Below are 24673 nucleotides of genomic sequence, written 5' to 3' on the forward strand. Positions count from 1 at the left end.
CAGCAGTTATGACAGGTTTCCATGTGTGTATGTGTGTGTGTGTGTGTTTTGTGTGTGTTGTGTGTTTGTGTTTTACACGCTTGTCACAGAAAACGTCAGGAATGCACATGCTGCACATGCTGGAGTGAGGTCAGTGTATCTTCTTAAACGGTGCATAAGGACCTTTTTATTTGATTGTGTTACATGTTCCCATGTGTTGTTACAACTGTTTACATAAGGTGTGTGTATTGTAGAATTTTTTTACATTTTGACCACTTTTTTAAACTTTTGAATTGCATTCCCTGCCTCAAGATGGCTTCACATGTACCTGCATGGACCTCTCAGAACTACATTTCCCATCATCCGCCTGTTCACTGTGGTCTACTGTGCTTCACTGTGGTGTACTGTGCTTCACTGTGCTTCACTGTGGTGTACTGTGCTTCACTGTGCTTCACTGTGGTGTACTGTGCTTCACTGTGCTTCACTGTGGTGTACTGTGCTTCACTGTGGTGTACTGTGCTTCACTGTGGTGTACTGTGCTTCACTGTGCTTCACTGTGGTGTACTGTGCTTCACTGTGCTTCACTGTGGTGTACTGTGCTTCACTGTGCTTCACTGTGGTGTACTGTGCTTCACTGTGGTGTACTGTGCTTCACTGTGGTGTACTGTGCTTCACTGTGCTTCACTGTGGTGTACTGTGCTTCACTGTGCTTCACTGTGGTGTACTGTGCTTCACTGTGGTGTACTGTGCTTCACTGTGCTTCACTGTGGTGTACTGTGCTTCACTGTGGTGTACTGTGCTTCACTGTGCTTCACTGTGCTTCACTGTGCTTCACTGTGCTTCACTGTGCTTCACTGTGCTTCACTGTGCTTCACTGTGGTGTACTGTGCTTCACTGTGGTGTACTGTGCTTCACTGTGCTTCACTGTGGTTTACTGTGCTTCACTGTGGTGTACTGTGCTTCACTGTGCTTCACTGTGCTTCACTGTGCTTCACTGTGCTTCACTGTGGTGTACTGTGCTTCACTGTGCTTCACTGTGGTGTACTGTGCTTCACTGTGCTTCACTGTGGTGTACTGTGCTTCACTGTGCTTCACTGTGGTGTACTGTGCTTCACTGTGCTTCACTGTGGTGTACTGTGCTTCACTGTGCTTCACTGTGGTGTACTGTGCTTCACTGTGGTGTACTGTGCTTCACTGTGCTTCACTGTGCTTCACTGTGCTTCACTGTGCTGTACTGTGCTTCACTGTGCTTCACTGTGGTGTACTGTGCTTCACTGTGGTGTACTGTGCTTCACTGTGCTTCACTGTGCTTCACTGTGGTTTACTGTGCTTCACTGTGCTTCACTGTGCTTCACTGTGCTTCACTGTGCTTCACTGTGGTGTACTGTGCTTCACTGTGGTGTACTGTGCTTCACTGTGGTGTACTCTGCTTCACTGTGCTTCACTGTGGTGTACTGTGCTTCACTGTGCTTCACTGTGGTGTACTGTGCTTCACTGTGGTGTACTGTGCTTCACTGTGGTGTACTGTGCTTCACTGTGCTTCACTGTGGTGTACTGTGCTTCACTGTGCTTCACTGTGGTGTACTGTGCTTCACTGTGCTTCACTGTGGTGTACTGTGCTTCACTGTGGTGTACTCTGCTTCACTGTGCTTCACTGTGGTGTACTGTGCTTCACTGTGCTTCACTTTGCTTCACTGTGGTGTACTGTGCTTCACTGTGGTGTACTGTGAGCACGTACTGTGAGTGTTTTTGGTGCTCACCTGACTGTGCTGTCCCGCATGTCCCCACCCCTGCCCTGTAAACACTTCTAGAATCATTCTCAACGTGTTGCTCTGCCTGCCGCTTTGAATCATCTCACACAACATCAGAAGGACAGTTACACTGCCCACTAATACGCTTCAGGAATGTAACTCCTGCACTGAGCATCACGGCTTTGGAAAGCTGGCTTAATTACAGCAATCACTGATTTAATACAGGAATGTCACTCTGTGTTACACTAGGATCTCTGCCAGCAAGGCAGCAGGGGCTGGTTAGAACCCTGCTTGTGAAGTGCTTTGTGAGAGACACACTCACTCACGTGTTAGAGCAGCTGGAGCTGCTGGTTTAACTTGTTTAAATGATCCACCCTGCACGCGGTGTGAATCCTACTCTGATGTACTGTTGTGTGAGTGTTTTTGCTAGTGGCAGGTGTGTGAGTAACGGATAAAAGGGATTGGACAGTGGATCACTCTGCTGTCGTTTGCTTGTCTTCCTCTCTCTTTCTTTGTCTCGTTTCCTCTCTCTCACCCCTATCCTTTTTGTCCCTCTCTGTCCCACACTCCTTTCTACCTTCTTATCTTTCACTCCCTCTTTTTCTCTCTCACAACACTCCTCTCTTTCTTTCTGCCTCCCCCTCTCTTACATTCTCTCCCTCGCTCTCTCTGAGCCACGCATGCTGGCTTCTCTTATCGGCTGCTATTTTAAGATGCATGTTGACAATGAAAGACAAATCGCCTTTGATGATAACCGATGGGGGCGCTCATCTTAGCTTAACAGTTGTACACAACTCAATTCAAAGCTATTTACAGGGTCAGAAACCCACAGCAAGCCCTGCAGCAAGTCCTGGGTTTCAGAACTCTATTTGAACGATTCTAGTTCTGAAACCCAGGACTGGGTGCCGCGCTGGTGTGAGTTTCTAACTGTGCCCGTAGACCCCTTCAAAATAAAGCTCTGGCACCTGAGCTCCGTTCATAAAGTTTATTCAGGAAGAGAAAAAAAGAAAAAAGCCAGCATAAAGCTGATTGTGGAAATTACACTTTGAATAACAAAGCTGGCACAGCTGGTGTCTTTGTCGTGTTTGTAAGTCAAAGCGAGTAGTGCAGGTACTCAGGCTTTGATCCTCCCTTTTTATAATATATATATATATATATATATATATATATATATATAGATAGATAGATAGATAGATAGATAGATAGATAGATATATAGATATATATTCAATTCAAAAAGACACAAGTGAAAGCAATCAGAGACTCCAGAGGCATCGGTACACTGAACATCCAGCTGGAAAAGCGTTCCTGTGGGAGCCTCGTCAGAGCTGTTTAAATCAGACACGTCTCTGTCATTGCTTAGTTAGCATCCCTCCACCTCTTCCTTGACCTCTATCCACAGGTTTTCAACCTTCTCTTTCACTGAGCAGCCTCGTCTTCTGAGAGCAAAGCGCTGAAAGGCATTCCTTTTTTTAGTGTGCTCCGTGAAAACAGCAAAGCTGTGCACTTTCACCTGAGGAAATGCTGATTCTCAAGACTGACACGTACCCTTAATCGCACATCCTGTCTGTGATTACACCGCAGACAGAAGTTAAAGGAACATTTCCCATGGAGTCCACTGGGTGGCGCTGCTGGCATTGTGAGAGCAGCCTGAGCCTGCATTGATGATGAGGATCATGTGTGAGGTCACCGGGATTCAGTGTCTTAACCGTTTAAACACAAGTGGGGTTTTTTTAGCATGTCAACACCAATTGTAATAAAAAGCATTACAAAAAATATCTTTCAGTGCTGAAGTATTGAAGGTTACTGAGGTGCCATTAATAAACTTGGGGCAGGCTAGAGGTACTATAATACCCCCTGTGAGCATCCCGTAGTTAAAGGGTTCAAGTTAATAAATAATCAAGCGCAGCATGTTTCTGGCACAGAGCCACATGTGGCTTTCTGTTTGGTAATTATGTTAGCAGCAGCGGTTCAGGAAGTTGTCAAGGAAGCAACAGGAAATCATAGAAGGTGTTTGAAGCGAAGGGCCAGTTGAGAAAAGCCAGTCAGAGCAGGGGAAGAGATTCTGATTCTGCTAAAACGGCCCCCCTGGGGGTAACATGTTCCTAAAATGATCAGGTGACAGCAAGCTGGCCCATGGTAACCCCCCCCCAGCGTCAGTTAGATAACCAGTTGAGGGCACATGCTCAGGGATATTGCAGTTCAGAGCAGATCTCAGCCACACTGCATAGGCAATGCGTGGGAGTTCTGTAGACCAGGAGGAGTGCAGGACAAGCGAAGCTCTGCCTACTGCTTTTGCTGGGCTTTTCTCTGAACAGGTCACATTCAGCCGGGGTGTCCAAACCTGGCCCTTCCAGTCCTAGTCTTTGTTCCAACCCTGTTCTAAATGGTTTAATTGAACCAATCAAACCTCCACCCAGACCCTGAAGTCATTCATTTTCTCATTTTACCTGTTAAACCTGGAGTGGAGTGGCCCTCCAGGACCGGGATTGGACCCGCTGACATGCAGTGTCCAGGTCTGACCGAAACAGAAAATGATGCAGAAAGTGAATCTGAACAAGGAGAAGAAGAGGAAGAAGAAGATGAATGCAAGAGCTCAGATAACTCTGACATTCCAAACCCATTCCAAGGTGCACTCAGCTTCCAGTCCAGCATTCCACACAAGGGACCCTCTAAAAGAAGCAGTCTTTGTTGCTCGGTGGTCTCGACAGACAGGACATCTAATATGGGCGATACAGATACACACTGACACAGGGGTGTGTGGGCAGATGGCCTTTCTGTTTAGGTGGTCTTGAACAGCAGGTTTGACTCAGAATTGATCTAAACTGCGGTGGGTCTAAATAAAAGCTCACAGATTCACCAGTCAGCAGGGTCCTAGTCTAATGATCTCTGCAGTGGTGGTATTGAGATGCGCCTCTGTCCTCTGTTTAGAGCAGAGCAGAGCAGGCTACTTTGTTTTATACTTGATTTGTATTGTTGTAACCCCTGTCTGCTGTCTGCCCTGCAGATACCCTCCTCCGACGATGAAGAAAGTGCAGACGCACAGCCCAGACACCAAGCCCAAGGCACTGGAGCCAGTTATCAACCAGATCATCGACAAACTGAAGCACATTAATCAGGTACAGCCCTGCTGCATACCTAGCAAGGTGTGCAGCGATCGCTCTGATACCATGCCAGCATGACTACACTGCCTCTGCTCAGTCAGGGCAATAACAAGCAAGGAGGCCAGGTGAATACCCTCTCGCACCACGTGGGGACTCACTGGGGTATGAAAGGTGCTATATAAATCAATCCATTATCTCACATGACACATAGCTGCACACCTCAAACACATGGCCCAATATGGTGGCATGATCACACACTCAGCTCATCAGTCAAACATGCCAAACAGGTCCTGCTGCCTCTGCCCAGCTGAGCTACCCCTGTGACTCACTCCGAGCTCCACCTGATAATCAGCTCTGTGAAACAAATAAGCTGGGCAGCGCTGCCTAACCTGCGGTGTGCGGGGGGTTGATAAACATGCCTCATTGAACCCAAAACAAGATTATCGAATCTGAAGGAGAAACGTTTATTTTTATTTTGTCTGCCTTCTAGAGTGCACATTAACCTCACTCCCAGTTCAGTTACAGATCTTGACTTTACCAGCCTGGGGATTGCGCAGTGTGTTCTGCGCACAGCATGGAATCTGTGCACTCGATAAGATGCACTGGAATTGTGACAAATCTGCAGCAGTGATCTGTTTATCTCTTAAAGGTGGTTTGCTGTGTCTTGTCTTGCTTTATCGAGGTTTTACCAGGACCATCAGATATCTATGCTTTAAACATGCTTCTCTCTTCTATCTTTGTCACCTTTTAAAGATTCGATAAACGAAAACTTTTTTTTAATGCTGTCCCGTCGCTTTAAGAGATTGCTGCATGCTGTATTGTAAGCACAAGGTGAGCAGCGCTATAATACCATGCTATCAGTTTAGAGCTGAGTGGCCGAGAGGCATTTCTGTTGAACGCTGCAGGATGGATGACATCCTTTCAAGTCTATTGAATATCAGCTTACCCGGGCCGGCTTTCACAATATTGTCTTTGACCAATGCCACAAGGTAATGTTATAGCCGGTGCAACTGGCTTGTGTGAGGGTCCCAGGGGAGCTCAGGTCTTTGTGTTAAGGACACAGTGAGGGTGTTCAGCTCTCCCCAGCCCAGCCAAAGAAAAGGACCCTGTCTGAAACAAGGAACGTCGTGCCGGCTGTTTGGTGCTAGCAGCGAGCAGCACTGGTGGTTTGCTGGTTTTCAATAGAGAAACTCCCTGCTCTTGGGTGTCTGCAGCTGAAGATGGGCCAGCCCCTGCACCGGGGAGCCTCGCTGCACTGAGAACAGGTGAAAAAACAGCTGGAATTAATGAGCTGTTTGATCCTAACGTGCCTCTCCCAGACTCGGAGCTTCACCCAACAGCAGAACCACAGCTGTTCAGTCATTCTTTTCACTTTTACTGTTTAAATACTTTTTATAAAGTACTGCTTGGTAAAAGAACAGCTTAGGAAAGTTAATTGACAACATCTTAAAGCACCGGGAAGCATGGTAGAGGACAGGAGAGCAGGGTACAGCACAGGGGAGCAGGGTACAGCACAGGAGAGCAGGTACAGCACAGGGGAACAGGGTACAGCACATGGAAGCATGGTAGAGGACAGGAGACAATGGTACAGCCCAGGGGTGCAGGGTACAGCACAGGAGAGTACAGCACAGGGGAGTAGGGTTCAGCACAGGGGAGCAGAGTACAGCACAGGGGAGCAGGGTACAGCACATGGGAGCAGGGCACAGCACAGGGGAGCAGCGTATAGCTCAGGGTAGCAGGGTACAGCACATTGGAACAGTGTAGAAACAAAGCTAAGCATACATATTAATAAGGAATAGGAAAGCAGGTTGAAATCATGGGCAAGCACATTCAAAGTGAACATGGTAGAAGCAGACGATGAAAGCATATGGGAGCCCCAGCATGGTGAAGCACAGCCCAACATGGTAGAAGCAGTAAAAAGAGCAGGAGGAAGTGTGTGGCCACATGCATATGGTTCACATCCAGTGCAGCCTCGTTATACCCCTGCAGCAGTGGGGAGCCACGATTAAGAGGCTGTGCTGTATGTGCTCTGCGCTATAATGAGAATGACATTTGCAAGTCAAATGCAATTATGTGGGTAACGGGGGCCACAGCCATACAGCTTTGTAAATCTTCACTGCCCCCTAACCCCACCCCAGCGCGGGGACAGGGCCTCTCGTTTAATGAAACGGTCCCATTGTGCACCGCGAAGGGTCTGTCCACATGGAGAAGCGCTGACATCCCCAGTCACCGTTACCATGCAGTAAGAGTTATTAAATGTGATCATGAACGACATTCACCTGTCTGTCTGAGCATGAGCGCGCACACACTGTGGGGAGAGGTAGATACCAGGCTGCAGTGCACGCTCTGATAGCCAGGGGGCGCTGCAGTTTACCTTCCAGGACGCAGAGTGTTGCCAAGCTGTGTGTTGATTGAAGTCAGCGCTCATCCTCCCCCTCTCTCTTTCTTTCTCCCCCTCTCCCTCTCTTTCTCCCATCCTTCTATCTCTCCATCGCTTTCTGTGTTCCCCTCCCTTTCTTTCTATCCTTGGCTTTCTCTCCTTCTCCCACCCTATCTCTCTCATTCCATTCCTCCTTGTATCTCTACATTCGACTCTCCCTCCTCTCACTGTCCATACTGCTCTCTCTCTCTCTCTCTCTCTCTCTCTCTCTCTCTCTCTCTCTCTCTCTCTCTCTCTCTCTCTCTCTCTCTCTCTCTCTCTCTCTCTCTCACGCAAAACAAAAAAACAGAACCAAGACGTTCAGTATTACTGCCAGCTCTCAGCATGGCCTCTATTAGGACTATCTATCTATCTATCTATCTATCTATCTATCTATCTATCTATCTATCTATCTATCTATCTGTCTATCTAAAGTTAACATTAGAACCTTATACATTATTGTTGAAATGTGAAATCTGCTATCTGCGGTGCTTGTGTCCTCTGATGTGCTATTGATGGTTGCGCTGATTCTCACTCTGTCAGAGCAAGCAGGGTTCATGAAAGCTCTGTGGGTTTTTGTAGTCCGGTCGGGTGGTACAGTAAGGGGCTCAGATCAAGCCTCCCATTCGGCACTGAGCTACCCGACCCGTCTGCGTCTGCGCAGAGAGAGAGGCTTTGCACCATAAACTCAAAGAGCTTTCCTTTATTTTTCATGCCTCTTCTGAATACAGCAAGATAATTCCTGCACGGTGCTGTGTGGGAATGACAAAGAGCCGCAAGGGGGCCACTTCTACCCCAGTTAATGTGCAGGCGTGCGGGATGCAAATCTGCCACTAGGTCCTGTATAATTGCATCCCAATTACTGACACATATTTGAAATCGATTCCCAAAAATGGGTTTTTAGTTTCGGGCCCCCCGGAGACTTAATTATTATTTCTTTATCGCAGCGGGGGGCTCCATCGCCGGGCAGAACGTCTCCTCTTTAGGAAGCACGAGCATCTGGGCACATGTGGGTTGGATTTCCCTAAAGCAGCTCTCCTTGTGTTCAGAATGCCCTGACAAACCTCTTCCACCAATGCACTTTAAATACAGTGCTGGTTTATCTAATCCTAATATATAGAGAGATGTATTTGATACATTTTGCTCTGTTCTGTTCACTCAAATCTCCTTTTTCCCCTCTCTGTCTGCCACTCCCCCTATCCCCGTTCTCTCACCCTCTCTCTGTGTCTCTTGTTCCCCTGCCCTCTCTCCTGCTGGTCAGGGGTTACACAGAGCACTTGAGAATCTTGTTCCTTCTAATTAGTCTGACTCCTAATAGACCCTCCGTGGTTCACCACAACCCCCCCAGGCCGTGCTCACATTGACCCCAGTGCCTCACACAGCTCCTGAGCCACTGCTTTCTAGCTGGTTAGCCATTACACTGCCGGTACACAGAAACTACATCTTATCCTAGACAAGCAGGGCAGCATGACAATGAACAGTATTGTAAACACGAGAAAGCCATAAACTAAAGTGAAGCAGACTGCTGTTTTGGTAAGCATGGCAGAGAAGCGTGTCTCTCTCTCTCTCTCTCTCTCTCTCTCTCTCTCTCTCTCTCTCTCTCTCTCTCTCTCTCTCTCTCTCTCTCTCTCTCTCTCTCTCTCTCTCTCTCTCTCTCTCCCCTGTCTGTGGCTCAGGGGAGTGGGTGGAGGGTCATGCCTCAGTCATGCAGGGTGGAAATAGGAGCCCTATCGTGGGTCAAAGGTCAGGTTTCCTGTTTCCTGCCCCAGCTGGTTTTGTGTGGTTTTATTGTTAAGGTCGTTTTTAGAGAGTCAGATTCAAACAGGCTTTGGGGATTCTAATTGAAACTGTAGACGTGGGAAAAAAGCAACTCCTGCCTGCTTTGCACGGCCGGTCCCTGGCAATGCAGCTCCGATGCTGCACATTTCACTGAAGAATTGAACAGAGAGCAGAAACACGCTGCAAAACAAAAGGCTTGAAAAAGATGTTCTGTGTTAGAAAGGGGCTTTCTTGTTAACTCACTGTATGACTTAAATATAAAATAAAATCTATTGAGAACATTGAATTAGTGAAGGGCCCTCACACAGTGAAAGGAATGGACAGTTTACTGTGAATTCATAAATCAGTCAATTAAGGCAACACTATTTTACTGGAGCTGTGTTTAACACACATGTTGCGTGTGGGAGAATCCTGACAGTTCATTTCAAATGAGTGTAATTTGACCTCTAGTTCTTCCAGAGGTCCCTGGCTTATTACCCCTGGCTCTCTGTCTGCTGGACTCCCTTGCAGTTATTAGTGTTGTGGTGCTGATAAATCCCCCAGTCACAATGCACCTGCAGGCACCACTCTCCTGTTTCACCCAGGCTGACCTCTGACCCTGGTGCCAGAGCCCCAAGTGACTCACATGACCTGCTGTTCCTCATATCCAGTTACAGAGCTGCCATACCTCATCCCTCCCCTAGGGGAGCTGTCTGTTACAAACCTGTTGCATTTGAGTTCTGGATTGACTGTGTGTTACAGACTGCAGCCCTGTCCTCTTCAAAGAGCACAGCAAAGTGTAGTAAATGCACAGTGAAATCATAGCACAGATAAGCAAAATAAATCACAGAAAACACATAAGCATGTGAGAATGCACAATGACTGTGAAAATGTACTGCGGTCAACGACCAATCAGGAAATAGCTGTTTAAAAATATTGCCAAGTCATTTTTTGTTATTGTATTTTATTACCCTAACCTAGTTTGAACCACGTCAATATTATTAACAGTTTCAACATGACTTATGTTGTTGTTTACCTCAATTACCCTGTAGTTACTGCAAGACCATAAAATGATATCATCACAATGCAACGTTTTAACAATGACACATACAAAACCTGGAGACTGGAATCCAGCACAGACAGGAACCGGACTCTGTGGTACCTGTGGTTATTTATGTGTGTGTGTGTTTGTGTGTGATGAGAGATTGCATGTTGTCTGTGTGCGTGTGTCTGTGTGTGATGAGAGATCGCATGTTATCTATGTGCGTGTGTCTGTGTGTAATGAGAGATCGCGTGTTATCTGTGTGTGTGTCTGTGTGATGATAGATCGCGTGTTATCTATGTGCGTGTGTCTGTGTGTAATGAGAGATCGCATGTTATCTATGTGCGTGTGTCTGTGTGTGATGAGAGATCGTGTGTTATCTGTGTGTGTGTCTGTGTGATGATAGATTGCATGTTATCTATGTGCGTGTGTCTGTGTGTAATGAGAGATCGCGTGTTATCTATGTGCGTGTGTCGCGTGTTATCTATGTGCGTGTGTCTGTGTGTGATGAGAGATCGTGTGTTATCTATGTGCGTGTGTCTGTGTGATGAGAGATCGCGTGTTATCTATGTGCGTGTGTCTGTGTGTGATGAGAGATCGCGTGTTATCTATGTGCGTGTGTCTGTGTGTGATGAGAGATCGAGTGTTATCTATGTGCATGTGTCTGTGTGATGAGAGATCGAGTGTTATCTATGTGCATGTGTCTGTGTGTGATGAGAGATCGCGTGTTTTCTATGTGCGTGTGTCTGTGTGTGATGAGAGATCGTATGTTATCTATGTGCATGTGTCTGTGTGTGATGAGAGATCGCGTGTTATCTATGTGCGTGTGTCTGTGTGTGATGAGAGATCGTATGTTATCTATGTGCATGTGTCTGTGTGATGAGAGATCGAGTGTTATCTATGTGCGTGTGTCTGTGTGTGATGAGAGATCGTGTGTTATCTATGTGTGTGTCTGTGTGATGAGAGATCGAGTGTTATCTATGTGCGTGTGTCTGTGTGTGATGAGAGATCGCGTGTTATCTATGTGCGTGTGTCTGTGTGTGATGAGAGATCGCATGTTATCTATGTGCATGTGTCTGTGTGATGAGAGATCGAGTGTTATCTATGTGCATGTGTCTGTGTGTGATGAGAGATTGCGTGTTTTCTATGTGCGTGTGTCTGTGTGTGATGAGAGATCGTATGTTATCTATGTGCATGTGTCTGTGTGTGATGAGAGATCGCGTGTTATCTATGTGCATGTGTCTGTGTGATGAGAGATCGAGTGTTATCTATGTGTGTGTGTCTGTGTGTGATGATAGATTGTGTGTTATCTATGTGCGTGTGTCTGTGTGTATGGAGTTGTCACAGACTGTAAAGCATGATAATGAACTTGCTAAGCACAGAAACATGGGGAGAAAGCGCAGGAAACTACTAAAGATTCTGCAGATTGGTTTTACAGTCGAGGAGTGGGTGGGTGGGGTGCAAATAGCTGGGATGTAGGGTCAAATGATCATAATATGTACATATAATACGAGGGAGGGGCCCGCTGGACTCCAGCCTGGCCTGGCTCTGGAATCTCAACTCCCCGCTTGTCCTGGCAGGCAGTGCACACTCTTGGGATAGCAGGTCTGCTTCTCATCACGGCTGGAAAGACTCCCTCCTGCCAGCAGCACTCCACACAACCAGTGACGCCACTGCTTATTTAGAAGGGTTTACTGCATTCTTCCATATTTCAGCTTTCTCTGCACGGTTCTCTTCTGATCTGAATTCTACAAAGTAGCTTACCCACCTCTTAAAACCAGCTAGCCTCTGTATTACTCTGTGTGCCAGGTTTGTGCTCCCCTGCTAGAACACTGCTCCTTTACAGTGGAGCTGAGCTCAGCCACAGTTTAGCTGCATTGCTGTCTCCTGTAATGAGTATGGTCTGATAATATAGCCAGTCCTCTGGTACTGCTGGTTGGATCCAGTCACCCACTGAGCCTTCAGAATGGCACCATTTATTATTGTGCGTTTGTTTGTCACACTCCCAATCAAACCCATCTGAAGTCATTCATTAGAAACCCAACAAAACAAAAATAAGACAGAACAAAACAAAACAAAAATGAAAAAAAAAAAAAAATTCAGCCTCTGGGAAACCCGCCAAAGTGTTATCGAACACAATTTCTGGTACATTTTCTGGAGAAACAAAAGCTGGAAATTGCAGGGTTGATATTGTCACTGTGCCTGTTCAGTGCTCAAAATCAGAGTCTCTGCCCTCAAAAAAAAAAAACTCATTTGGGCTGCTTAGAAAATGTTCAGCTTCCCAGTGATCAGGGGAAGTGCAGTGAAGCTGCTGAAGAGAAATGGCTCTGAACCCTGTATTTGCAGCACCTCCAATCTGAGCCAGATATTCGTGTTCAGAGGGGATTGTTTTTTTTAGGGATTTTTTTGCCAACGCACAATCAACTAAGATTTCATTCCAACAATCTTTAAAGAAACAGCAAACTGTTTTTGATGCCATGCTTGTTGCAAAGCAACATCTTTATGTGCAAAACCCTTCGCTTTCTGAGCTGTCAATGTCTTTTATATAAAAAAAGCAAACTTTTCACAGCAACAGCTTTGTGTGCACTGCAGACGAAACGCTTCCCTGCTTCTTTACCTGCTGTCTTTGTTTGAGTATTTTAAAGTTACAGATTTAAAAAGTAAACACCCAAAGTGTTGCTCACAAGAAGCTGCTCCCCTTGCCAAAGGCTCGACGGGGTCCCTGTGACACTGTGGCTGGACCACGGCATTCGCATGCATTCCTTCATGAAGGGAGTCCCAGCACTGAATGCTCCGATTGTCTGCCTGTGTGTCAGATCATTAAAAGCTGACTTCATGAATGGCTTGTCTTTCCTCCCTGACTGTCACGGGAGGGGGGGGTGATGCCTGAGACGGGGGGACGGGGGACGGGACAACGTCAGGGGGAACAGTTCTCGGAAGCACATGGGAAGTTTTAAGAAGATTTAAAAGTCGGAAACCTAGAAATCCCTCCAGCGATAGTCTGCAAACAGAAGCTCCCTTGAGAAACATGTGTGCCTCAAACCGCAGGGCTGGCCAGTAAAGCATGCAATATCCACATGACCATATATCGTTTAATCTACCAATGCTGTGGAAGTATAATTCTCAGAGTATATGTACAGACCTGTTTAGCTTGATTCTCTCTCTCTTTCCCTCTCTCTTCACCCCCTCTCCCACTCTCTCTTCACCTCCCTCCCTCTCTCCCTCTCTCTTTTCACCACCCATCTCTCCCTCTCAGTTGCTGCGGATGGTGTCTGCCCCGAGGCGCAGGGTGAAGGCTCGCCCAGCAGGGGGCGAGCTGGAGCAGGAGGAGGCACTGGAGAGCGGGGACTGTGACGATGAGGACGAGTGCAGTGGCTCCGGCCAGGGGGGGGCGCCACCGCACCGCAGGAGACTGCGCATATTCGCAGGTAAATCAAACCTGAGCATCATAGAGATCCCACTACTGCAAACCACTGTGCGTAATCACAGGTGAATCAGTCTGTGAACAGCATGGACCTTAACAAGTATTTTTTTTCCATTGCTTTATATGGGGAAGAAATGGCATCCTCATATGAGGTTGTCATGCATTTGCATCTTCCATGTGTCCCCATATAAAGATAGAAGAGATGTTTTTTTAACTGTCACCATGCATGAAAGGGTTAAGACTGCAAAGGTTCAGGAGGGAAGGGAGTAGAAGTGAGCTGATGGGAAACAGAGTCCTGCTGTAACCCAGACACTTGCAGCCCTGTTATTTACTGATTTACTGTTAATCTACAAGCTCAAAAATACAACAGTTTTAATAAAAACTCAGTAAATTACTGTCATGAACTGCACACAGCAGGCGAAAAGTACCCCTGTATTACCTGGAAGATCCTCAGTCTATAAAAACAGGTAAAACAGCCCTGAAAAGCACTGAGATCACTCTGCTGCAAACCACAGCAGCTATTCACAGGTGAAACAACACTGCAGTGCCTGTTTCCTCTGCCTTCTCACTCTCTTCCAGCATTTGAATTCCGGGTGAAGAATAAGATCTCTATTATACAGCTAGGTGTGGCGCTCCACTCTGCTCTCTCAGCCAGATTCCTACAGTAGAGCGCATTCTGCCACTTCATTAAACCGACTGGGACCTTTTGAGCCTTAGTGTCCATCTGGGTTGTTCGGTAACCCACCCCCCCTCACCGCGGTCCCTGTCTCTGAGGAAACCTGCTGACTCCAAAGACAATCCAAAAATGTTCAAGGAAAACCATGAAGAATAAGAAAGAAGGGCTGGTTGAATATTGAGATATAAATTGCTACAGCTGAACAAACAGTGTGGGAGCTGCTCTGTGTTATTGCTGAGCGGCTCCAGATTCCTGGATTCCTGGGTCTCTGCCGGGCTGTGGTTAGCAGGGAGAGGTACTCAGCAGAGCGTTGTGTGAACGGACACAGCCTCACACCTGCTAGCGTGTCGAGGGTCACGGGACAGGAGTCTGGAGATAAATGAACCACCGAGCAGAAATGTACACAGATCCACTTTATATATTCGGAGTTCTAGTGCCAGCAGAGCAGATTACTGGAGTGTGCACGCCCGTGTAATAACCATGGTGTTACAAGAGTGACAAAACAGGGCCAGAACCATGTAAACAAGGCCATTTCCATGTAACTACAGTGCAGGAGTCACTACCGCTAGTGATTACCCCTGTTATTACACATATTCTGTGTATTGTGCAAGAATAATAATAATAATAATAATAATAATAATAATAATAATAATAATAATAATAATAAAGCAGTAAAGTTGGTGGAAAGTCCAGACCTCCTTCAGGCCACTCTGTATGGGTGCATGTCTATGTTCAGTATGGATGAGTACATGGCTGTGTGGGAGGACAGGAGGTGGTATCTGATCTTCATGACACTGTTCTGCTCCCACGTCTCCGGGATGAGGAGCCTCTCTTCTAAAGGAGATATGTAATCTCAAGCAAGCCATCCTGCCTAAACAAACAGTGTGTGTGGAGGGGGCTGCGCTCACTTAATAAAGGGAGCACCTTGCTCTACACAATGCACACAGATAAGTGAGAGATTTGGTTACACACAGGCTCCCCTCTCCCCTCTCACGTTGCTGGGAAGCCTCAGTGCAGTGCAAACAACAGTAAGGTGTGTCCGTGCTGTTAACCTTTAACTGTGGGCAGCGGATTAGCCCCTGTGTGTGTTCCTGACCCTCTGCCTGCTGTGTACACACACAGAGCTCACAGCAGAGAAGCATAGGCTGGTTACAGCTGGTTATAAGGGGCTGTTATAATGCCAGGGTTAGCAGCAAATGGAAGCACCATGCTCTGTCACACTCTGGCACTGATGTGGTACCCTGGTGCCTTGCCACACCAATGGATCATCAGGGGGCATTGGCTCACACCACTGGCCCTTAATACAGCACAAAAAGAGGCTTGCAAACATTTGATTTAAATATTACAATAGCAAAATCTGTCCAAGCGAAATCACAAATGAATGGCAAGCAGTAACACCTTAAAAGGGAGGTGATTTTAGACAATATGGGGTTCTAGTGCACCTTCCATATAATAACAGTGATAATAATAACAATAACTTATAAAGGCAGTGTCCCTTATCAGCCCCCCCCCCCCCCACCTCATGTGAAACATGCACAGCCCCTGTACCCCTGACAGATCTGTAGAAGCATTATTTGAACAATCTGTGCAATGCGTTGTATCTGCTGGCAGGCAGTCTCTGTCCCTCCGCTTCTTCAAAGCCTGGAGAAGGGTCTGTGCTGACAGACAGGGCTTTTAAACACACACTCCAGCCACCAGCATCTCCCCCTCAGAGCAACTCAATCAAAACATTACACAGGGGGGGGACAACTGCCGCTCGGCTGCAGCACATCAAACACGAGCCAGGAGCATGCAGGAGACTCGCAGCAAGCTTGAGACCCTTAGTGTTCTCTACTAGACTGGTGACAGCATTGACATTTTATAGCGCTGTGTTTTATATACTGTGCTGCTCTCTGCATGCCCTGCAGGTAAAGAGCAGTACATGGGAGGTGCAGTCAAACTGTTTAGGTTTTGCAAACCTGGTTTGAAGTGTCCTCAGACAATACCAATGCTACAGATAGCAAATATGTTAACTCCTTGTGGTATAAAAGGACCCTGAGGTGGGTTGCTTGTGTGTTCCCTTTCTTTAAAAGATAAAGCCGCGGTTGACAGGGAAAGCCGGCCCAGGTGCTGTTTGCTGGGGGACAGACAATGCAACCAGAGAGCAATATCGGGCAGAGCATGCTGTTCCCCAGCCCACATCACAAAGCAGACGTGATAATAGCGCAGCTGTGGAGACCCCTCCGGACGGGGGGCTGAGGGTTTCTCTGCACGAGCCGTCCTGCAGGAATGGAATGAAACCCCTGCCTGCGATACAGACACAATAACCTGGGGGGCATTGGAAAGCCCTGACACAAACAAATACACAGCTGCATCACATGAATAGCTTTGGCAGAAATGCTTTGCTGATTCTTGAATGAGAGCTGGTGAGAACTTTGCTCCCTTACCAAAGGGTCTTCAGCAGCAATGCAGACAGGCAGTGACGCTACAGCAGCAATGCAGACAGGCAGTGGCGCTTCAGCAGCAATGCAGACAGGCAGTGACGCTACAGCAGCAATGCAGACAGGCAGTGGCGCTACAGCAGCAATGCGATGCTTCACCTGGGTTAGCACAAAAGCAGCTAATGGTGTGAGGCTACCATTGACAAATCGGCAATATATAGGTATGAATCGGCACACAGTGATTTGTGATTAATACCGTGGTCTGCTATCGATTCTGCTTGGGGTTCTTCAGAAGAATACACACGAGCATCATAATGACTTGTGCTATTGGTATGATAAGAACGAGAATTTCTTTCTTTCTTACAGTCTCTGTTGGCGACGTGGGAAAAGCACATTTGCAAACTAAAATAATAGAACTATATAAGTAAAATAAAATAAAAGAATAAAAGACATTCTTGGTTTTGGAGCGGCCTGTGTCTGTGTTTCCATACCACCCACTCACACTCACAGGGTCTGTTTTAATGGTTTTAATACTGCCCCCATTCTTATATGTATTGTGAGGAGTGGTGTTAATAAGAGTTTTAATAAACCCTCCAGCCTGGGGCACCTGCTGGGATTAATATAAAGCAAGCCGGTATTCATATCCAATGCTGTTTGCATTGCAACAGCCTGCAGGGTGTCACTCACTAACACTTCCTCTTGTCCCGTGTGTGTGTGTGTGTGTGTGTGTGTGTGTGTGTGTGTGTGTGTGTGTGTGTGTGTGTGTGCGAGGAGAGCAGATGTTTCACAAGCTGGAAACGGTCACACACTCATCTGTAAGTGCCCCAGACTGCCAAAGCCGCACGAGAAACATGCTAAAAATAACAAGGACTGGTTCAACCACAGTGTTCCGACATTCCAGCAGCACTATCAACAGCACAGCACAGGACCCCGCCTCTCCTCCCCCAAAAACATTTCTGAAACACAGCAACATCTGTGTAAACAGGGCGTGGGCGTGGGCGTGGGCGTGGGCGTGGGCGTGTGCGTGTGCGTGTGCGTGCGTGCGTGCGTGCGTGGGGAGGGGGAAGGGTGTAGATCAGCCCGTAATTTGAGAAGGGGCAGTAGTCTTCACATGGCATCTCTTTATCCCAGCTGTTTCTACTCCAGTGTAAAATGTACACTCTGCCTTCTTTTTTAGGGGAAAGGAAATCTATATGTTCCAAAAGCAGAAATAGATTGAAACTAAACAAAACAACAGCTAATAGGTGTGGCTGCACTGCAGTTTAACATTTCACTGTGGTACACCAGGGCAAGAGCAAATTGAAGTGCAAGCACAGTACATTTCTGTATTAGTGCAGTAAATGCAGAGCACTGTTATTATTGTATAGGGATCTGAAACCCTCCTCAGCTCCTATGGGCTTGAACACACTCATCACTATGGACAACCCTGCTAGCATGAGTCAGGCACGTGTCTCATCAGCGGGACTGGTTCAGCGCTGACCGGCGCACTCCTCGTCAGCGGGACTGGTTCAGCGCTGACCGGCGCACTCCTCGTCAGCGGGACTGGTTCAGCGCTGACCGGCGCACTCCTCGTCAGCGGGACTGGTTCAGCGCTGACCGGCGCACGCCTCGTCAGCGGGACTGGTTCAGCGCTGACCGGCGCACTCCTCGTCAGCGGGACTGGTTCAGCGCTGACCGGCGCACTCCTCGTCAGCGGGACTGGTTCAGCGCTGACCGGCGCACTCCTCGTCAGCGGGACTGGTTCAGCGCTGACCGGCGCACTCCTCGTCAGCGGGACTGGTTCAGCGCTGACCGGCGCACTCCTCGTCAGCGGGACTGGTTCAGCGCTGACCGGCGCACTCCTCGTCAGCGGGACTGGTTCAGCGCTGACCGGCGCACTCCTCGTCAGCGGGACTGGTTCAGCGCTGACCGGCGCACTCCTCGTCAGCGGGACTGGTTCAGCGCTGACCGGAGCACGCCTCGTCAGCGGGACGAGTTCAGCGCTGACCGGCTGTTGCTTTCCTGGACAAAGGTTTGAAATAATTAAAAATAAAACAAAAATGAGAGTGACTGAGCATCCCTGTCCTCCAGCCCTCTCCAGCCCAAGCCTGTGGGTGCCGGGGCCTTATGACAGGGTTACTATGACTCTCCACACAACTGTAGCTGTGTCGCTGACTCTTTCCGCACAGAGCTCAGCTGTAAAAATGTTTTTTTACTTTGCTATTTATTTTCTAAGTGGGCATGTTATGTATGTGGTGTGCTGGGTTGCTTCAGTGGTCAAGGCAGTTCTATAAAGGAGTCAGTAGTTTTTCCTCTCTTGCTGTAAATGAAATGGCTTTGACTTGCATTTGCCACACAAAGCGGCCATTGATGAGCCAGGCTGGAATGCAGGCTATACCAGATATAACTCAGGGCAGCCTGCAAAGGAAAATAACCAATTACCACAAACACACACACACTCACTCACTCACTCACTGTGTCTTTGTGACTGTGTCTGGGTGAGTGAGTATGTCTATGTGACAGTGTGTGTTTCTGTGTTTTTATGACTGTGTGAGTCTCTGTGTGTGTGCATGCATGTGTGTCTCTGTGTCTGTGTGACCATGTATATGTGACTGTGTGAGGCAGTGGGCAGGTGCCAGTGACTAGGGCAGGAATGTGCAGTCTAAGTCCTAGTGACGGCATAAAGAGCTACTTGAGAAGAGTTCCTGGAGCTTTCATTTCCCCCCCCCCCCTCCCTCTCTCTCTCTCTCTCTCTCCAACACCTTAGCACTCACTTCTTTATTTTTTTTCTCTAGATAAGGGCCCTATAAGTGAAGGGGCCCAATATTGAAAAAAGAAACAGGACCCATCCCTTCAAACCCCACTCCAGCACAATGGCTTTGCTTGCCTGTCCCCAGTCAGTCTCTCTCTCTCTCTCTTGCCAAAGTTATTCATTTGTACAGTAGCGATCGTGGAGAAGGAAGCAGCATCACCCTGCTCTTGGGGGCGGCTGTGTTTGTGTTGGCCCCGGAGAGCTGGATTCACAGCAGCCTGCGTGGGCAGCACGACACTTGCAGACTCGCTGGACACAGTGATGCACGGGCAGGGCTGGCTGCCCCCAGTCCTGTCTCTGTTAGGACTGCCTCGCTGAGACTGCACGCTGTTTCCATGTACGGGAGCAAGGGGTCAGGACTGAAGACATTTGGAGACACATTAGCCAGTGCAGGAGGAATCCAACCAGGCCAGATTGCTGACCTGTGCCGGTGTGTGCCCTGGACCTCCCCTCTCACTGGGCTCAGGACTGTGACTCATCGTTGTGCCTCGCTTCCTCTGTGGCTGGCTTGAGACCTCCAGGCACTCATGGATACTGGTCAGAAATATCACAGCTATCTTCACTATAATTTTTCCTTCTTTAGATTCACTTTCTATATAATTTTTTGTGGACATCCTGCTGACTTTTACAAACTCAGAAGTGAAAAGCACCCTGGTGGACTCAAAAGGGCTCTCAATCTTAGAATCGCTTTTTCTAAAATTCTAAAATATCACAGCTGAGAGCCACATGTCCATCAGCATACGACTTTTCTGGAGCCCTGATAACAAACAAGCAGTAAATCATCTCCCTGCCCCGACAGGACTGTCCAACATGCTGTCCTTTAATTCCTTTCTAAAGGCAAGACAGGAGTCGGACAGAAAGGGTTGTAAAATGTGTGTTTGAGTTGGGTTTGCTCAGAAGGAGGAAGGCTATTGTTTTTTTATTACCTCGACTTGAAAGAAGGAAGCCTCGTCAGACCTTTGCACTCATGCGCTGACCTTTCACCTCTGGAGTTTTGTAGTAACTTGATCTATACAGGATGATGTCTTGTAAACTCTCTGTTCGTTTTTAAATACAGCGTGGAATTCCTTCCAAACCTCACAAACTGCAAACAAGCATTCCAGTGTAATTAAACCACAAAGAAACTCGTTCCTAACAAACTGCAGAAGATCTACAAGGTTTATATCCTGAGGATTGTGCAGCTTTTTTGTTCTTTTGCATTGACCGCTTTTGATACCTGAGACTCCCTCCCAGCTGAGCTGAGGCAGTGAGACTCTGTAGCCAACTATGGTGACCCTCACAGTGACACAGTCGGATTCACTCTGTGATTGTGGATAGTTTGAAGTAGCAGTGATTACCCTTCAGCAATGTGTGTGCGCCGCACTTCCCTTGTTAAAGCACTTTTAAGATGCCTGAACAAAGCACGACATAAAACCAAGACAATGGGGCACAAAATGCACATCTTGACATCTCTGGAGGCTTTCTATACATGAGCTGCCAGTTGTCACTGACGATAAACTCCAGCAACTGGGCTGGATTCGATAAAAGCACAGTTCAGAGACGTTAATAAGCATCTTGGGGTAATTATTGCACACTGCGTGGGTAAGCAAGTCAGGCAGTTAGTGCGTGTGTGAGTGAGTGAGTATACCCTGCTCTCCCTCTCTCGCTCTCTCTCCGACTGCAACATGTGCATTAAAGCCTGGCCCTCTCGCCCTGTTAAACAGCTCCAGTCTTCAGTGGCTTGAGTCAGGGCCGTAAATCACAGGGGATCAAAGCAGTGCAGGGTTAGCCGTCCCCTCTTAACCTTCAGAGAGCACCTGTATCCGTTCGTTTGAACCCTGCTCCCCCCAGCCCAGGCGGAGCAGTGGGAATCAGGGGCCGCAGGGGCCGTGCAGCTCTTTGAAAACCCACAGGTGCCGTTCACTAATTATAACTGGGTATTATTAGAGCGCAGCCAGGGAGGGAGGAGTGTAGCCTCGGGTCCCAGGTTAGTACACAGATCAAAACAGAGTCGAGGTAAATAAATAAAACACTATTGCTTTTCTAACAAGCTAATGAAAATCATACAGCCGGAGTGTCGCAGACAGCGGAAGAACACGCTCTGTGATGTTCAGGGTCTGTTAGCTGGTGATCGCACACAACGGGTGCAACAAGCAAGGCTTCTAATTGCCCTCAGATTGCATTTGGAGTGTTTTAAGGGGTAATTACCGCCCTTCCAAACACGTTTTAAACAGGCCGTAATGTTTCAATGAATCTTAGCAGAGCGTTATCAGCAACTTCAAAAGCGTGCATGTTGCAATAGCACTTGATGTCATGCAGTGGGGCTTGCAAGAAGGCGATACACCCCCCACCCCTCCACCCCCTGTCGCATTCTGTAGCTTCAAAAACAAAATTCCAAACTCCCTGCTGGCACTGCATTCATATAGTTGGTTTTAAAATAGGGTAGTTACCTCCTGTGAGTGCTGGGCTGCCCCTCACCCTAATACCCCCACTCGGGTACAAGGAAATGAGTCTCTGCTTCAGTTTCCCATAGTGAAGCATAGTGAAAGCATGGTAACGCATGGGGAAAACATGTTAAGAAAGTTGGCTAACCAGGGAAAAAGTTGCTAAATGCAAAGTACCACCATGGGAAAAGTGCAAAGAATATCATGCAGAAATCCTGTGGTAAACTCTGATAAGGGGAATAGCCTCGCTTGCTTTGAGAATGAATGTTCCTGATGACTCAGACTGTACCGTGACAATGTCTTTGACACCTGACGCTCCCTCCCAGTTTAACTGAGTCAATGTGGATCATTATTCCTCTGTATTCCTCTGACACTTCATAGCTTACTGCATGTCTTTACCCTGATGTGTTTCGGTGCCAGGGAAGGGGTTCAGAGTGATGTGTTAACTGCATGACCTTTTATTTCCATCCATCTAAAAAAATAAGAATAATTGAATCCTGCTGGGCCTGCAGTTCAGTCTGGAAGAGTGTCGTAATGAGGAGAAAAAAACTTTCATGTTGATTTGTTTACTGGGTCCTGTCTAACAAGAGCAATAGCGTGTTTTTCCCAGGAATACTGTCAGCAGTGAACCAGGACGGGGGAGTCGAGGGGAAACCTAACCCACACAAAGCCGCTGCTCTCTTACCCCCAATGGGACTCTGCTGCAGAGCAGCTATCCCGTTGCCGTTTCTTCCCACACTTAATCAAGTGAAGCAGGGTGGGGTCCAGAGGGCAGCAGTGGTCACACAGCCTTTTCTAATAACGCCAGGCTAGTTGTAACGACCTTCCACTTTGTGAAAACACTAAACTCACTGATAAGCGCCAGTTTAAACAGCCCCCGTGCTTCTGCGTGATTCAGTCAGTCAATATTTGAGTAACTCTTGTTTCTCGAACCGTGGCGCTTTTAAATTGAGATGGTCTGTGTTTGCAGAGTGTATGCAGCACAATTACATGCATGGACGCGTGCCCTTTGAGGAATGCGGCTTTGTATTTTTGCAGCCAATCTCTACCACTGTCGCCTAGTAATCAGATCAAAAAAGATATCCTGCCTGTCCCTTTATAACAGTGAACTGGGTTACACTGGAACGCCAATCACCATGCTTGTACTGTACTTTCCCACACTTTACCATACTTTTCTGGACATAAAATCGTAAATCGGAAACTCTCTCATAAATTCCTAAATATTTTTAAGCTGCCAATTGCCTTTACTGCTGAAGACCTCGGCTGAGGTGTTTGCCTGGTTGAGATGTGTGGTGCTTGTAGTTTTACGTTTCACAAGGCTTTTCTGCATTTCTCAATGCTGTTGCCGTGGTTTGACGTGGTAAACTTCATTATGGATTTGCACTTCTGGGTGCTGGCTGACCTGAGCAGCCCCTCTCCAGCAGTGGAGAGACAGACAGACAGATGCGATGAGAGGCAGAGAAACAAACGGCTCCCTGAGCTTGGCAGCTTGGTAACCCCAGGGATCGCTTCCATCTGGAAACGGGGAGAAGGAGGAGGGTCGGGGAGAATCAAAGAGCACTGCCAGCTCCGAGACAAGGGCTCTGTTCATGTACCGGCACAGGAGCAGGCTGATTGTGAAAGCAAGGGTTCAGGAATGAGAATGACAAGCTCAGGGACAAGGCACACACTGTGTATCAACCATGCTGTACCATACCCCTGCATGCTTACCTAGACTTCAACATGCTTTACCATGCTTTACTATACCCCTGCATGCTTACCTAGACTTCAATATGCTTTACCATGCTTTACCATACCCCTGCATGCTTACCTAGACTTCAACATGCTTTACCATGCTTTACTATACCCCTGCATGCTTACCTAGACTTCAACATGCTTTACCATGCTTTACTATACCCCTGCATGCTTACCTAGACTTCAATATGCTTTACTATGCTTTACTATACCCCTGCATGCTTACCTAGACTTCAACATGCTTTACCATGCTTTACTATACCCCTGCATGCTTACCTAGACTTCAACATGCTTTACCATGCTTTACCATACCCCTGCATGCTTACCTAGACTTCAACATGCTTTACCATGCTTTACCATACCCCTGCATGCTTACCTAGACTTCAACATGCTTTACCATGCTTTACCATACCCCTGCATGCTTACCTAGACTTCAACATGCTTTACCATGCTTTACTATACCCCTGCATGCTTACCTAGACTTCAACACCATGCTTTACCATGCTTTACTATACCCCTGCATGCTTACCTAGACTTCAACATGCTTTACCATGCTTTACTATACCCCTGCATGCTTACCTAGACTTCAACATGCTTTACCATGCTTTACTATACCCCTGCATGCTTACCTAGACTTCAACATGCTTTACCATGCTTTACTATACCCCTGCATGCTTACCTAGACTTCAACATGCTTTACCATGCTTTACCATACCCCTGCATGCTTACCTAGACTTCAACATGCTTTACCATGCTTTACTATACCCCTGCATGCTTACCTAGACTTCAACATGCTTTACCATGCTTTACCATACCCCTGCATGCTTACCTAGACTTCAACATGCTTTACCATGCTTTACTATACCCCTGCATGCTTACCTAGACTTCAACATGCTTTACTATGCTTTACTATACCCCTGCATGCTTACCTAGACTTCATTTTTATTTCCACTTTGAACATCAGAGTTGGTGTATGTGAGTGTCTGTATTGGTGTTTCATATGAAATCGCCTGCTCTACATTATCAAAGGGCTTGCTCAACTCCAAAAACACTTGGAAACTCAGTTCACAACATGCACTTTGGGTGCTTTGGGCAAAGAGAAATATTCTGTGTTACAAACAGAATTTAAAATGAAGAAATAAATGAAGTCGTT

At 47.3% G+C, this 24673-nt stretch overlaps 1 protein-coding gene across 1 annotated transcript in view; it reads left to right on the forward strand.

The window, feature by feature from the left end:
• Window positions 1–24673, forward strand: part of gpc3 (glypican 3) — a 71561-nt gene that overhangs the window by 41135 nt on the left and 5753 nt on the right. The window contains exons 6-7 of the mRNA XM_041256040.1: window positions 4737–4848; window positions 13309–13480. Of these exons, the coding sequence (XP_041111974.1) occupies window positions 4737–4848; window positions 13309–13480 (284 nt within the window). The remainder of the gene's footprint in view (window positions 1–4736; window positions 4849–13308; window positions 13481–24673) is intronic.

Source organism: Polyodon spathula, chromosome 7 (genome assembly GCF_017654505.1).
Source record: "Polyodon spathula isolate WHYD16114869_AA chromosome 7, ASM1765450v1, whole genome shotgun sequence".
Lineage (NCBI taxonomy): Eukaryota > Metazoa > Chordata > Actinopteri > Acipenseriformes > Polyodontidae > Polyodon > Polyodon spathula.